The sequence below is a fragment of the Aptenodytes patagonicus genome, chromosome 1, assembly GCF_965638725.1.
Source record: "Aptenodytes patagonicus chromosome 1, bAptPat1.pri.cur, whole genome shotgun sequence".
NCBI classification, from domain to species: domain Eukaryota; kingdom Metazoa; phylum Chordata; class Aves; order Sphenisciformes; family Spheniscidae; genus Aptenodytes; species Aptenodytes patagonicus.
In genome coordinates this window covers 87733038-87748257 of record NC_134949.1, presented here as the reverse complement: position 1 = coordinate 87748257, position 15220 = coordinate 87733038, and the positions used below count along the sequence as shown (strand labels likewise).

General features: G+C 48.3%; 2 protein-coding genes across 2 annotated transcripts; one reads left to right on the top strand and one right to left on the bottom strand.

The window, feature by feature from the left end:
- Window positions 1-7381: 7381 nt before the first annotated feature.
- PHB2 (prohibitin 2) lies at window positions 7382-12571 on the bottom strand. Its single transcript, XM_076347132.1, has 8 exons — window positions 12428-12571; window positions 12262-12346; window positions 12070-12149; window positions 11770-11954; window positions 9122-9251; window positions 8532-8635; window positions 8039-8116; window positions 7382-7489 (listed from the first exon to the last, which is right to left on the bottom strand). The coding sequence occupies exons 1-8, from the start codon at window positions 12552-12554 to the stop codon at window positions 7409-7411; spliced, it is 870 nt and encodes a 289-aa protein (XP_076203247.1). The 5' UTR covers window positions 12555-12571; the 3' UTR covers window positions 7382-7408.
- Window positions 12572-12823: 252 nt separating this feature from the next.
- Window positions 12824-15098, top strand: EMG1 (EMG1 N1-specific pseudouridine methyltransferase). Its single transcript, XM_076346999.1, has 6 exons — window positions 12824-12961; window positions 13040-13141; window positions 13498-13639; window positions 14021-14079; window positions 14240-14389; window positions 14767-15098. Exons 1-6 carry the CDS (start codon window positions 12830-12832, stop codon window positions 14878-14880), a joined length of 699 nt encoding a protein of 232 aa, XP_076203114.1. The 5' UTR covers window positions 12824-12829; the 3' UTR covers window positions 14881-15098.
- Window positions 15099-15220: the final 122 nt, after the last annotated feature.

The window sequence follows — 15220 nt, the reverse complement described above, 5'->3', positions numbered from 1 at the left end:
CTGTACTCCTGGCTTCACTTGCAGCCCTGCAAAGACTTACAAGAATGGCTCTAGCTTACTTTTCATCACTTCCTGCAGCCTTCAGACTCCTGAACAGAAGCTGTGACCAAATACAGTGGCTCCTTGCTGTGAGACTTGAACGTTGGTAGTCGTCAGGGAAGTCTGAGCGCAGAAAGTTAGCTGTGACAAACTCAGACGCAGGCTTTTGCACTTAAATTTTGGTATTTGGAAGAGTCGTCCTCATGCCCCCAAATCATTAGTCATTTTGTCATCTGTCCCATCTGCCTTTGGTGGTATCCAGCCTCAGCTGGAGGGTAAGTCAAGTTGTAAGGGCTGCTTCAGGAAACAGTGTAGTGCCTGACTGTTCCTTCCTAGGCATGACTTAGTAGAAATGAAACTTCATCTTTATGGAGAGGGAAGACCAGAGCATGGCTTCACAGATACTAGTCAGTCACCTACAAGGAGGGGCTAAGGGAGCTGGATTGTTTAGTCTGGTAAAGAGGAGGCTGAGGGTTAAGCTACTCTCATCTACAACTACACGGAGGGGTGGTAAGAAAATGATGGTAGTGGCAGATAATAAAACCAGAAGCAATGGTCCCAAATTGCAGCTCGGGAGGTTTGGATTGAACACTAAGACTGCTTTTATCAGACAGCATTCAAACAGATGCTCAGAGGGAGAACTCTGGCCTTGCAGATTTTCAATACTTGAATGGACAAAGCCACAGCTGATCTCGCCTAGTGCTGGTAATACTGCCACTTGCAGCAGCAGCCTGGACTAAAGACCTCCAGAGGTCCCTTCCCACCACTATTTATATCATTCTGTGAATGCCGGAGGGCATTCCTTAGCACTGGAACCCATCCTTGGTGGTGTTAAAATGGGCCTCAGCATGGTTTTTAAACTCTTGCCAGTTAAAACTAGGCCCCAGCCTGTGAACTGTACCCAGGAACCATTTGGGAGAATGCTGAGAGAGTTTGGATGAAACCACAGCTAAAGAGTGCAGACCTGAACCCTTCTGTGGCAGCTGGCCTAGATTGCAGAGAATGTGCTGGGGAATCCTTAATTTACAGGTACAGGCACTGCTTAGGCTGTGGGCGTTTGCTACTCAAAGAAAAAGATGGCTCAGGTGTCCTGGACTAGGACCTGGTTAGAGCTGATGGCAGGAAGAGCTCAGTCTCACTTAGGGAAAAGTCTGAGCTAGGTCACAGAGTGACCTAGGACACAGGCCAAGAACGCTTGGAAATGTGGGACAGGGAATTTTGTCTGGTCTGAGCCACATCTAGGCTCTGTGTGGGAAGGTAACGGCATTGAGGGACCTGCACAGTCAATCCCTATCAGCTGCCTGACACAGGACCATACTGAGCACTTTAGAAGTCCAGCTGTAATCGTTCCCTGCTTTGGCATTGGGACCCTAGGACTGGGCTCTCTCCTCTCAGTTTAGAGCACAAATCCAGATGGGGGAAGGGGCAGAAAAGAGAAGGAATGCGGCATGCCTTGAACTCTGTTCCACGTAGCTTGTAGTACAGTGGCAATGGCCAATGTGCCTGCAAGGTGACGTACCTGCCTGGGAGCCGGCAAGGTGAAGCAGCTACCAGTCTGTACAAACCAGCTGGAAGCAGGCACTGCATCCTTGTAGCCCTGCCACCTGCCAGAGGACATGCCCACGCTCATGCACTTTGCAGGAGGGAGCAGGAACCCCATCAGCACGGCAGGGGCAGGATGAGGGGCAGGATGATTTAGCCAGCTTCAGCTAAGTTCCCTGCTTTGATCTGGTGCCAAATGCATAAACAGAGCCAAGGCAAGGTTGGACAGTGTACAAAGGCGTGGACAAGCTCTGTGGATGCTGTGGTGATTTCAGCCATGCTAACACAGAGAATAGCGTCCCCCAGGCCAATGCTGTGTGGCACAGGTACAGCAAAAATGCACTTCCAAGATGAAAGAACTCATCCTGTTAGAAAAAACAACTTCACCCTATGTCTAGGCAACAGGCAAGCTTATGAGGGACAAATCACAGCACCAAGGATGAGTGGCACATGCCATCCTGTGCATACCAGGGGTATTGTGCCCCTTCCTAGCTGCAAACTCTGCCTCAAGCAAGCAAAGGCAGAAACAATGCCACAGCGGCAATCCCATCCTTTTTGAGTTCAGCAGCCGATTCTAGAGCACGTGGCTGAGAAAGCTGCCTGGGATAAAGACACATACCTGAGACACAATACAGTGGGAGGAAGGACACTGCTTGCTGTCATTTGACGTGGCAAGAAATCTGGTTGGAAGCATTCGGAAGATAAACGATACTTTGTGAGCAGACCCTCTTCCCCGCGTGCTGGACTTCAGCTTCCCTTAGCCTGTGAGCCAACAGGCATGTGCATTTACCGGCTGGATTTGCAACTCTGCTGCCACTAGAGTAAAAGGCAGGAAAGGGATGGTGGGGGAAAACAATGGACAGAGAAGTAAAGCTGAAAGACGAGTGAAGGTACAGTGTGTTTCACCTCTGAATGATGCCACATACCCTCTTCTAAGCCATGGGCCTAAAGAACTACTCTCAGGAAACACCTGCTTTTGCTTTAGACTCCAATCCACCTCCTTCTTAAAAAGCTGCCATAGCGTAAAGCAAGGCATACCAAACTCTCCCCAAAGCATGAAAATGAAGACATCTTGTGGAGCAAGTTTGGGTTACACTGAGAACTTCATTTGTGTTTAAATTCCAGAGCTTAATGTGTCCATAATATCCACTGTCTGCAAAGAATATAGACTGAACAAGAACTTTCATGACTGTACGTCAAGAAATGCAGCACTGAAATAAGCGGTCTACTCTGCTTTACCTTAGGCACTGTTACATACAGTACATACATACTTTTGGGTAGCTATTTGAGAATGCATTTTCAAAGGTGGTTCAAAAAATTGGTGCTTCCTTGATGCTGCAAGTCAAGACAAATGGGTATTAGTTATGGCTCTGATTTCTAGTAACAGTGAGTTGTAAAACCAGGAATCCATAGATCATATCTGTTCCTTTAAACATCTTGTGCTCTGCTTCACCTGCGTAAGAGGTCCCTAAAGGCCTCTCTTCTTCATTGGAGAGCTTAAGTTGGAGTTGTTTGTAAATAGAGATGGTCTCATGGGTGGCTGTCTTGGCCATCGTGATCATGAAATAGTTGAGTTTAAAACCTTTGGTCATATGAGAAAAACTGTCAGCAGAGCTACTACCCTGGATTTTGGGAGAGCAGACTTTAGGCCACTCAGGGAACTAGTTAGTAAGGTCCCCTGGGAATCTGCTTTTGAGACTATTAGGGTCCATAAATGCTGGTCACTTTTTAAGGGCTTTCTTTCAAGAGCACAGGAGCTCATTCCAATGTGTCTGAAGTCAACCAAGTGAGGCAGAAAGCTGGCTTGGCTGAATAGGGATCTCCTTCTGCAACTTAGGTGGAAAAAGAAAGCGTATGGACTATGAGCAAGGACAGGCTACACAGGAGGACTATAGACATGCTATTCACCATTATAGGGAGAAAATTTGAATGGCCCAAGCTCAGTTGGAGTTGAAGCTGGCCGGTACTGTGGTGGATAACAAAAAAGGCTTTTTTAAGTAGGTTAACAGCAAAAGGAAGACTAAAGAAAACATTGGTCCGTTACTTGATGAGGTTGGTCACCTCATCCCCAAATAGGGATGAAGATAAAGCAGAGACATTTAATGCTTTCTTCACCTGTCTTTAACACTGATGATGGGCCCTGGAATGCCCGGAGCCCTGGGTTGGAGGACCGCAACTGGGGGGAGTGATAAGCTCCAAGTTGACTTTGAACTTGTACGGGATTTGCTGCTGCAACTGAATGCACACAAGCCTATGGGGCCCGACAGGATTCATCCCACGGTACTGAAGAGTTGGCCAATGTTATTGCAAGACCTCTCTCAGTTATTTATCATCAGTCTTGGGAATCTGGAGAGGTCCTGGTTGACTGCAAGCTGGCAAATGTTGTCCCAATTTTCAAGAAGGGCAAGAAAGAAGACCCTGGTAATTACAGGCCTGTCAGTTTCACTCTGGTGCCTGGTAAAATTATGGAGAAGATTATTCCGGGAGTTATTGAAAAAGACTTGAAAGACAATGCAGTCATTGGTCAAAGCCAGCATGGGTTCATGAAGTCATGCCTTACCAACTTGATAATCTTTCATGACAAAGTTACCTGCCTAGTGTAGGAAGGGAAGGCAGCAGATGTGGGGTTTTTTTGATTTTAGCAAAGTTTTTGATTCCTTCTGGACAACGTCCAGCATACAGCTAGACATGCACACAATACAATGGGTGAACAATGGGCTGATGGGTCAGGCTCAAAGACTTGCAGTAAATGGGGTAACATCTACCTGGTGGCCAGTCACTAGCAGTGTTCCCCAGGGCTCGCTTTTAGTGCCAGTTCTCTTCAAAGCTTTTATCAATGACCTACACGCAGGAGCTGAGTACACACTAAGCTTGCCGACAATACTAAATTAGGAGGAGCCGTTGACTCCCTCAAGGGGACAGAGGCCTTAGAGAGAGATCTTGACAGATTAGCATGCTGGGCATACACCAACCGTCTGAAATTTAGGAAGAACAAATGCCAGATTCTGCACCTGGAATGGTGTAATCCTGGATGTACGTATAGACCGGGGGACAAGAAGCTGGAGTGCAGCCCTGCAGAAAGGGATCTGGGTGTTTTGGTCGACGGTGAGCTCTATGAGTCAACAAAGTGCCCTGGCAGGCAAAAGGGCCGTTATCCTGGGGTGCATTAGGCACAGTGTAGTTAACTGGTCAAAAGAAGTGATGGTCCCACTATACTCAGCATTGGTCCAGCCTCACCTTGAGTACTGTGTGCAGTTTTGGGCTCCACAATGTAAGAAGGATATAAAAATGTGTCCAAAGGAGGGCAACAAAGATGGTGAACGAGGACATGACTTACAAGGAGCAGCTGAGGATACTAGGTTTGTTCAGCTTAGGGCTGACCTCCCTGCTGTCTACAATGTCCCCATGAGGGGAAGCAGAGAGGGAGGTGCTGATGTCTTCTCTTTGGTGTCCAGCAACAGGACACGAGGGAATGGCTTAAAGCTGCATCAGGGGAAGTTCAGATTGGATATAAGGAAAACGGTCTTCACTGAGAGGGTGGTCAAGCTCCCCAGGGAAGTGGTCATGGCCCCAAGCCCTGTCTGTGTGCAAGATGCATTTAGACAATGCTCTTATCCATGGTTTAACTTTTAGGTTGCCCCGTGGGCAGTGAGGAGTTCGACTCGATGATCCTTGTGGGTCCCTTCCAACTCAGGATATTTTACAATTCTATGATTCTGTGAAATCTCTGAGTCCTAAATCTAGTATGGGGCAACCCAGTGAGACAGGGAAAAAGCTAGCCCCTGAAGCAGACAATATTTTGCCTTGGAAACCCAAGCACAGAAGAAAGTTTAGTCAGTGGAGGAAGATTTCTCCTATACTTCTGGCCAGGAAAGCAGGAGGAAAAAACCAAGGTGTAACAATGGAGGTCAGGACATAGTACATACATGCTGCTGTGATATGGAAAAGCAGGTAAACCTATGTTCACCTCTAGCATCTATAGGCAGCTAAGAAACTGGCCCTGGTCACCTGTGCAGCTGTATGAGCATCCACACCTGCTCCTTCTCTCCCCACTCTGTGATTTCTCAGTGAACAGGAGGGCATTTCCCTTGCTCCTTTCCCCACAACATCCCAATTCTGCCTTCAACCAAATAAAAGCTCTGTTCCACCTCCCCCTATGCAAAACAACCTCTTTTTCTGGCACTAAGCACACTTAGACACAGTATAAATTTTGGGGGTTTTAATTTTTACAAATGTTTGAAAGAATCACTGAGCAGACAGTGACACAAATAGATACTCCAGCAGTGACAGGCACCCAATGAATGACATTTTCCTGAATTCAGTCCCAGGTTCTCTTGGGATCAAGAGTGAAAGAGAAACAAAATTTACTGGAAAAAAAGCCTGGTGCTGATGGCAGCAGAACTCCCTTGCTTGGCCAAAAAAAAAATATTCTGATTTCACCCTACGGAAATCTAAAAATTAATGAAGATTAGAGGTGAATTACTATTCCACATGGGTCAATACCAGTAAGCACCCTTGCCCCCTCCCCAAATTTAACTGGTGGGGTGAGAAAGGGATTACAGCTGCCTAGTGGCAGAGCCCAATCCCATAACTGGATCACCACAGATGGAGCAGGGGCACGGGAACCAAATCTGGTTACTGGATTAGCAGCTTCAAAGTGAGGGCAAACAATGCTAGTGGAGGGAGTTCAAAGCTCCTCACTCATATCTTCTGCTGGTCAGCGCCGGTGGTTCTAGGAGGCTTTAGTTTCTTTCATTTCTTCCCTTGTTTGAGTAGGAGACTGTCACTGAAAGGGAGACAGAAATGAGTCACTAGTCCAGAAAGCACAAGCAAAGCTGAACCAGACCCTCACTACAGACTTGGGGGTGGGGGGTGTGACACCCAAAGGATCTGGACTTCAAGTCCTTCCTATTAGGTACTTTTTTCAAAGTCCCTTAAGCCTTCTGGGATGAATAAGACAGAATCTGGTCAGAGTAAGGAAGAAGGATCTTACAATCAGAGATCCCACAGAAAAGAAACCAGCTCTGGCTTCCTTTCTTGATTCTAAGAAATCTAAGCTTTTAGCTGCACGCTATCAGCTCAGCTGGCACTGCCTTGTCCAGTAAACACTGGACAGATTAGGCAAAGCCACCAAACTCCTGCCAGCTCTGAAAGCAGGGGTTTTCTAGCATGGCCTGGAAAGCTTTTGGAGAGTAACAACAACATCCTTCCTAGAGATCGTTACCCCAAACCAACACAAATTCCTACGATCATCTAACTGCCTTCTCACAGTCCCCTTTGCCGTAAATGCAGGATGCCCTGTATGCGCAGGACAGATCAGAGGACGCTCCTCAGTTACTCCTGCCTCCCCACACAAGGTTCCTTATGGGACACACACAAAGCTCCAATTAGAGTATCTCCTACTTGATGTAGATGTTTGTGTGGCCTCTGCAAGGAAGGGTTTGAGCTTCACATCACAAATGGGAACTGAGGCAGAGACGGAATAAACTTCCTGTGGCCAGAAAGGCCCAAGCCAGAAACATCCCAGGCACCAGGCAAACATCAACACCCTTGTTGCAAGTACTAACAAAAGGATCAAAATAAACAGTGCCTTACCTTCCTCTGTGTGTCAGGAGATGCAGTTAAGGGGCGGAAAAAAAGGAAGAAAACCAAGAGTAAATTGATTAGATTTAACAAAAATGTCAGTTTCCACAGTAAGACAGACTGCTCCCTACTTGGCCGTGTCCTCTGGCATCAGGCTCCTCTCAGAAAAAAGATCCTGAGAGCGCTCCAGAAAGGGGACCAGCTTCACAGGTAGGGTGCAAATAAATCCAGCCATCTGGCCCCTTTACCTGGTGAAGCCCTCATCCTGCAGGTTCAGTACCAAGTTATCTGCTGTGAGATACACACGGTTTTGTGAGCCAGCAATCTGAAAAAGAAATCCATTACAGAGATGGCATAATGCACACAGAGGAACAGCACTAATAAAGAACCTATCTCCCCCTCCAGATACAGCACTCTTGTTTTATTCCCTTAAGATCTTGGTTAAATCAATGCAATTCCCCAAAACAACTCTGTAACTTCCTGACTTCCCATGCCAGTGCCATCAGACTTTCTAAAAGAAGCGCTCATTCTGTCTCCCTGTCAGACAAACCTTTGATCCCACGCTTATCTGTTCCCTTTTCTCAGCCTGCAGGAAACCAGGAGCTTTTGGTGGCTGCAGCTGAGTGTGGGTGATGGAATCTGATGTGGATCTGGCCTTGTCATATGGAGGGCATGAACTCTTAGCCTCACATCTAATTGCCGATCATTGCAAGCTAAATCTTAAGCTCTACTTGAACAGAGGAGGGCCGGGCAGGAACAAAGACCAGGACAGGGCAGGTCACATTCGCCTTAAATTCATCATGTGGCCACTGGGCTGGGAGGACAGCACAAGGACTGCAGAAGGACGAAGGAAATTCTGTGCCTCATTGCTCACCGTTTTTGAGATGTTTTGAGCAGCTCGGATCTTACGTAGCTTGATGTAGCCTGGATTCCTGCTGAGAGCTTCACCGAGGTACAGGGGAGCAAAAGTTAAGGAAAAACCTGCTAACAGAAGCTGCCGACCCTCAAGGAATTCTTCCCAAGCCATACCATCAAATATCTTAGCAATCTCTATCCCAATAACCTGGGCCTTTGGGCAGGCATATTTTTACTTCCCCAAATGAAGAACAACATTATGGATTGTGGTCACACACAGCCAATAAAAGTTAAACCTTACAACAGGGAGCGAAGGCTCATGGCCTTCTCTGCTCTGACCTGTAACCTCACTCCAGCCAACTGTAAAGGGGGGGGGGGGGGGGGGGGAAGACAGTGACCTACTTGAAGCTATCATCTGATAACAGTCTCCTAAGCGTGAGCCCAATGTGACAGATTCTTGGGACTGTCAAGCTCACAAGCCACATCCCACAAAATCTCCCAAAGCAGGATATCATCTTGGCAGCTGTAGCTTCCCCTTCAGCCTGAACAATCTTCTGCTTCTGCTCCTGCTTGGCCTTCTCCACGAGAAACTGCGCGCGCTGTGCCTCCTGCTGGGCTGCAGAGAGAATGGCCAAAAGCATTCAAAGCAGATCCCATTTTCTGAGCCCTCCACCAGAACCCTACAGCTGAGGCCTGGGGGCTCCACTTCCAAAAGAACCGATAGCATTCTGGGGCCATATCCACAAATAAGCAATGTATCTAAGTGTACTTTACTTTTTCTTAAATAAAATCAACAGCATCCAGACCCTCTAAACATAACCCCCATAGTAAGTGATAAGAGTCCCAGCCTGAAGAGGAACCCTACAGTCTTGGGAGCTCAGTCCCACTGATGGTCTATCCCATTAGCTATGACCCAAAGTTTTCCGATAATACCGGTGAAATAACCTGTTTAGCTCCATTACTAAGGAGTCTGAGATTTATAACTCTGTAGCTGTATCAATGCAAAAGCAATGACACGCTAGCGCAAATCCTCCTTCCTTGTTTAATAATTCAATGGAAAGGCAAAGGCAATCCACCCTTTCCAGGCATAAATTGAACTCACCCACTTGCTTAGCCTCCACAGCTGCTGTGTATTCACGACTGAAACTAAGCTCCGTGATAGCCACATCATCCAGGATGAGGCTGAAATCCTTGGCTCTCTCAGTCAGTTCTCGCCTAATGAGCAGAGACACCTGAAACACAAATATAGCAAAAAGAGTACCAAACACAGGCTGTTTCTCACTTCCTGTGCACTCCAAAAGTGAAGCACAACTGCTCTTCACAGTTCATTCACATCGGGCCCAAGAGAGACATTACCTAAAATAAAGCCTGAACCATGGGCATCAATACCACCTCTGAATCTGTTGCCTCTAAATAATGCTGCATATCCATAGCTACATACCGCATTTTCAGAAGTATATTACAGCTCATTTACAGTTATTACTTAACTATACTATACAATTAATAGTGCAAAAATAAAAAAAACCTCCTTGAAAGTTTGCTTTCACATCCTATCACATCTGGTTCCACAGTTCCTACACATGTTTTGGCAATAAGTATTTCCTTCTCCATCTTGAATTTGCCACTGTGTGCAGTTTGACCGTCTCCTCGTTATTTGTATTCAGATTAAGAAAATAAAAATTACCACTCCCCACTCCTACACTGTAGACGTATCACGTCTCTTAATTACTGTAGCTACTTGTCTACTGTGGCTACTCCACTTTTTTTAGTCTCTTTGGATCAGTGTTGTTGGTAGATCTTTTGATTTATTCTACTAATTTCTGAGTTACCTTTAACTTGCCAGCATCTTTTTCAGGCAGGCTGACAACTCCTGCACCAAATATTGACTTAAATAGAAATCACAGAATCATAGAATAGTTTGGGTTGGAAGGGACCTCTAAAGGTCATCTAGTCCAACCCCCCTGCCGTGGGCAGGGACATCTTCAACTAGATCAGGTTGCTCAGAGCCCCGTCCAACCCGACCTTGAATGTTTCTAGGGATGGGGCATCCACCACCTCTCTGGGCAACCTGTGCCAGTGCTTCACCACCCTCAGCGTAAAAAATTTCTTCCTTATATCTAGTCGAAATCTACCCCCCTTTAGTTTAAAGCCATTCCCCCTTGTCCTGTTGCAATAGGCCCTGCTAAAAAGTCTGCCGCCATCTTTTTTATAAGCCCCCTTTAAGTACTGATAGGCTGCAATAAGGTCTCCGCGAAGCCTTCTCTTCTCTAGGCTGAACCCCAACTCTCTCAGCCTTTCTTCACAGGAGAGGTGTTCCATCCCCCTGACCATTTTTGTGGCCCTTCTCTGGACCTGCTCCAACAGGTCCATGTCTTTCTTATGCTGAGAGCTCCAGAGCTGGACACAGTACTCCAGGTGAGGTCTCAGCAGAGCAGAGTAGAGGGGCAGAATCACCTCCCTCAACCTACTGACCACACTTCTTTTGATGCAGCCCAGGATACGATTGGCCTTCTGGGCTGCAAGCGCACATTATGATGTGCTACAGTACAATACAAATTATTGCTACAGTATCACATCCTTGATCAGTCTAGCATTTGCTTTTACTTTTATTGCAGCTGTTTCTGAGCAGAGTTCCAAAATGATGCCAGAATCCTTTACTGAGTGAACTGTGAGCGTGTAACTACGTAAAGTCACTTCATTTTCTTCTGATTATCAACCGCTTCAATATGCATCACTTCACAGTAACCAATGCTAGATGAATATATGACAAGGCGGCAAATTCAAGTCAGTTTGTTCAGAAATTGCAGATACCCAAGTGTCCTTTGCTTCTGATAAACCTAAATCCCTTGCAGACATTTGTTTCTTTGCTGTAAATCCTCCCTTTCCACTCATTCTCTTTATACAAGATCATTAAGAAATCCCTTCAGTGCACAGCATGTGGCCTAGCACAAAACCCTGAGGTCCCTGCTATGGTTCAGTTCTCACAAGAAGACCTGGGTGCTTAGTTCTACTCTTTGCTTTTTTGTCATGGATCAACAACTAGTTGAGAGATGCTTTGTATTTCATTTTTCTGACAACTTATCCTCTTTAGCAGTCTCACACAGGATCTCCTCTAAAGCCTTTTAAAAGAAGATCAGCAACTTTTCTCTTCCTCAGCTGTGATAGGTGACAGATATTCTCAAAATCCCTGGCAATCAAATGATCAGAACACAAACTTTCAGGTATAGGCTTTTATAAGCTAAGTATTTCTATTATTTTGCAACCCGCCCAGATTACTCTGTGATCTTTTTCTAAACAGAAGTATTTGCTACCCTTCTGTAGCACCCATTACTGAAAGTTTACTGCTTTGTTAACTGCTCATCCACTTCGTTTTTCAGATCCTTTAAAACTGTTTAATTTGCTCTGACAGCTCTTCTGAGACCCATGAAGGGCCAGCTAATCATTTTTTTAAAGCCAGTTCTACTGTTACTTGTGGACTATGATGTAAACCAGCTTTCCCTCCCCCATCATTACATTACGGTGCAGTTTTGCACTCTATATACCAATGAATCCAGTTTTCTTCTCAGAAGCTAGTGGTACAGCCTTAGTGTTTGTATCTGTATCGGAATCAAACTGTAAGCGGGATACAGTTCCATTCCCCTTCCATTTGGATGCACCATCTACCAGCCGAATATATTTATGCTTCCTTTGTTATAACATTCCTCATAGTTTCATTGCAATGTGAGTGTAGTCTCCTCCAGTAAAGTTCACCTGGGCTCTCTGAGTGATGAGCTGTGAAGCGTTAAACTTGGCTACCACACTCTTGAGCACTTCATTAACGATGGAAGGCAGGACTCGCTCCTCATAGTCCAGGCCCAGGCGCTGGTACATGCTGGGCAGCTCTGCGGCATTGGGGCGTGTGAGGACACGCAGTGAAATGTTCACCATCTGCAAATCTGAAGAGGAGAGAAAGATGTGAGCGGGGACAGCGCCGCAGCCGGACTCCTGCCCCCTCCCACCCCCACAGGCGCCGCCTGGGCCTCGTGCTCTGGCCCGCGGGGCCGCTCTCACCTTTGGAGCCGGTGGGGGAGGAGATTTTCCGTGGCCGGGCTCGAATGTCGTAGATGATGGGGTACTGGAACCAGGGGATCCTGCGAGGGGCGGGAGGCCCGTTACGCGGGGCGATCAGGACAGCGCGGGCACCCGCGGCGGCCGGGTCCGGGTCCGCGGGGCCGGGCTCGGGGCGGGGGAGCGGGGCCCTACCTGAAGTGCAGCCCCTCGGCGAGGATGGTGTCCTGCTGGACGCCGCCGATGCGGTTGAAGAAGATGGCCCGCTGCCCGCCTTCCACTGCGGGGAGAAAGGGGCACGGTCAGCGCGAGAGGCGGAGGAACCGGGCGCGGGGGGGAAGGGGGGGCGAGGGGGACTCACCGATGAAGACGGACTCGCGGACGCCGTAGGCCAGGGCGCCGGCGCCCAGCAGCAGCTTGAGGGCGGTGCCGACGCCGCGCGGCCCGGCCGGCAGCCGCCCCGCCAGGTCCTTCAGGTTCTGCGCCATGGCCGCGCCGCGCCGCGCGCCCCGCCGGGAAGGACACCGGAAGCCGCCGCCGCCAAGGCGCTCCGGCGGGAAACCGCGGTGCGACAGGCGCCACCGCCCCTTCCCGCCCCGCCACCGCCTTCCGGCGCGGCCGCACTGCCCTCCGGAAGTGGGTCCGGCCGGAGCGAGATAACGGGCGCGCCCCGGGCGCCATCTTGGGTGGTGGCCGGTGGGCGGCCTGGGGGCGGTGCTCCCGGTGACGCGTGCCCGGTGCTGCGCTGTGCGGCGGTAACAAAATGGCGGCGCCCAGGCGGCCTCATGAGGAGGAGGAGGGGGAGGCTGAAGACGCTTCGCTGGAGGCCAAGCGGCCCCGCGGGCCGCGGCGGCTCTTGGTGGTGCTGGAGGGGGCGAGTCTGGAGACCGTGAAGGTGCGGGCGGCGGGGGATCTGGCCGGGCCGAAGGCAGCCGCGGGCACCCTTGCCCACCTCTCCATGCTTTGGCCGTAGGTGGGGAAGACGTTCGAGCTCCTCAACTGCGACAAGCACAAGGCGCTGCTGCTGCGGAACGGCCGGGACCCCGGGGAGGTGCGACCCGACATCACCCACCAGGTATCGGCTGGATCCGGGCAGCGTCTGCGGCGGCCTGGGCTGCTCGGGGCGGCGGCAGGGTGGTCGGCTTGAGGGAGGTTGTCTCTCAGCCTCGGGGTCTGCTTGTGCCCGTGGAACGGGGGCGAGAGTTGGCCCTTACCCACTATGTTCGTGGTTTGTAAGTTTAGTAATTCTCTTTATTTGGATAGAGGATTGCTTTAGCTCAGCATTGCAGCAGAGCTCGTATGGCTGGATGAACTCCTTTCTGCCTCAACGTCGGTCCCTTCTGCATTTATGGGGCCTAACCCTCAAGTTTTCCAAGAGTCCTCTCTCTTGCACCTTTTCTACTTACACTACTGCATGTTTTTCTATTTCAGAGTCTCCTGATGCTCATGGACAGCCCCCTGAATCGGGCTGGTCTCCTGCAGGTTTATATCCATACCCAGAAGAATGTTCTAATCGAAGTCAATCCCCAAACCAGAATCCCAAGAACTTTTGATCGATTCTGTGGTCTTATGGGTAAGTGATTCAAATTTTATACCAGCCACAAAATAATGCAGGAAGGCGGTTAGGGGTGGAAGAATTTTGGGAAGAGTCAAAAAGTTGCACCAACCTTAAAAATGTGAAACTGAGAAAAGAGCAGAGAAATGAAAGTGTCTTTTTGCAAGTTCCGGGATGCATAGTCCAACTATGTGTTCCTTAGCACAGTGGGGAGTGCCTGCATGAGACTGTACTAGCAGCAAAGTAACTTGCTGATCAGTATTTCTTAGGACTGCTTTAGAAGATGCTGGGAACTCTAAAGATAGACTTTTTGTCTACTTTAGCTCTGATCACTAGGTAGAAGATAGGATTCCTCTGGCAAAAGAACAGACAGCTTAACTAATTTTCTTCTCTTATCAGTTCAGTTGCTGCATAAGCTCAGTGTTCGAGCAGCCGATGGGCCTCAGAAATTGTTGAAGGTAAACATTCTTTGACTGTTCACAGGTAATGTTGCAACATTCCTCCTTTGCAGCTGGTGATGTAGGAGTGATTTTTTTTTTTTTTTTTTTTTTTTACAAACCATGGACTTAGCTATGTGGCAGGGTCTCTTACCTCTATGCCCCTATTAACTTTCTGCAGGTGATTAAAAATCCAGTCAGTGATCATCTCCCTGTGGGCTGTATGAAGATAGGTACCTCTTTTGCAGTTCCAAAGGTGTCAGATCTGCGTGAACTAGTTCCTACAGCGGAGCCGGTTGCCATTGTTGTGGGAGCTTTTGCCCACGGTTCGGTAAGTGCATGTATCCCTTATTTGGAGTTGTAAAAATCTTTATCAGCATAGATTTCAGTCTAGTTCTGAGTATGTGTTTTTTTTCTTCTGCTCTTTTTTGCTTGGTCCCCCCTGTCCTGCCCTCCCCCTCCTTCTTTTCCCCCGGGTAGGCTTGTCAAAAAAAGGCCCAATGCTGCAACACTTGGGACTTTTCTCCCTGCCGAGAGAGGGCACTAGTGAGGGCTAGCAGTTGTCCTACTGTGTCTTATTGTACCCGTGCTCAACCTTGGAGAAATACTGTGCCCCTCCAACCAATGGAGATAGATGGGACTAAGTGAAAACTTGCAGCTTGATTTTTTTTTTTTTTTTTTTTCCCCCCCCCCCCTCTCTTTCTCTAGGTCAATGTTGACTATACAGAAAAGATGGTCTCCATCAGCAACTATCCCCTCTCTGCTGCCCTGACATGTGCTAAAATTACTACTGCCTTTGAGGAAGTTTGGGGAGTAGTATGAGCTTCTGCTGCTACTACTGTCATGGTGGACTCCTATACAGTGACTCCGTGTTCTGGAGAGGCTCTTTTACTTAGGTGTGAACCTGGTGCAACTTTGGGCTTCTGGAAGGGAAAAGGCTTCAATTTTGTCCTTGTAGCTTCTGGAGCAATGAGACTTTAAATGGACTGCCCTACTGACCTTTTTTTCCCTCCTATTAAAGGTCACTTTTGATAAGAGTGCTTGTGTATTTTACTTTCTCATGTTTAATACATGGGCAGGCTTGATCCCTTTATAGCAGGGACTCAGCCCAAATTTGTCATGGAACTGAAATTTTTAGCTGTGCCCTACTCACCCTGCAGGT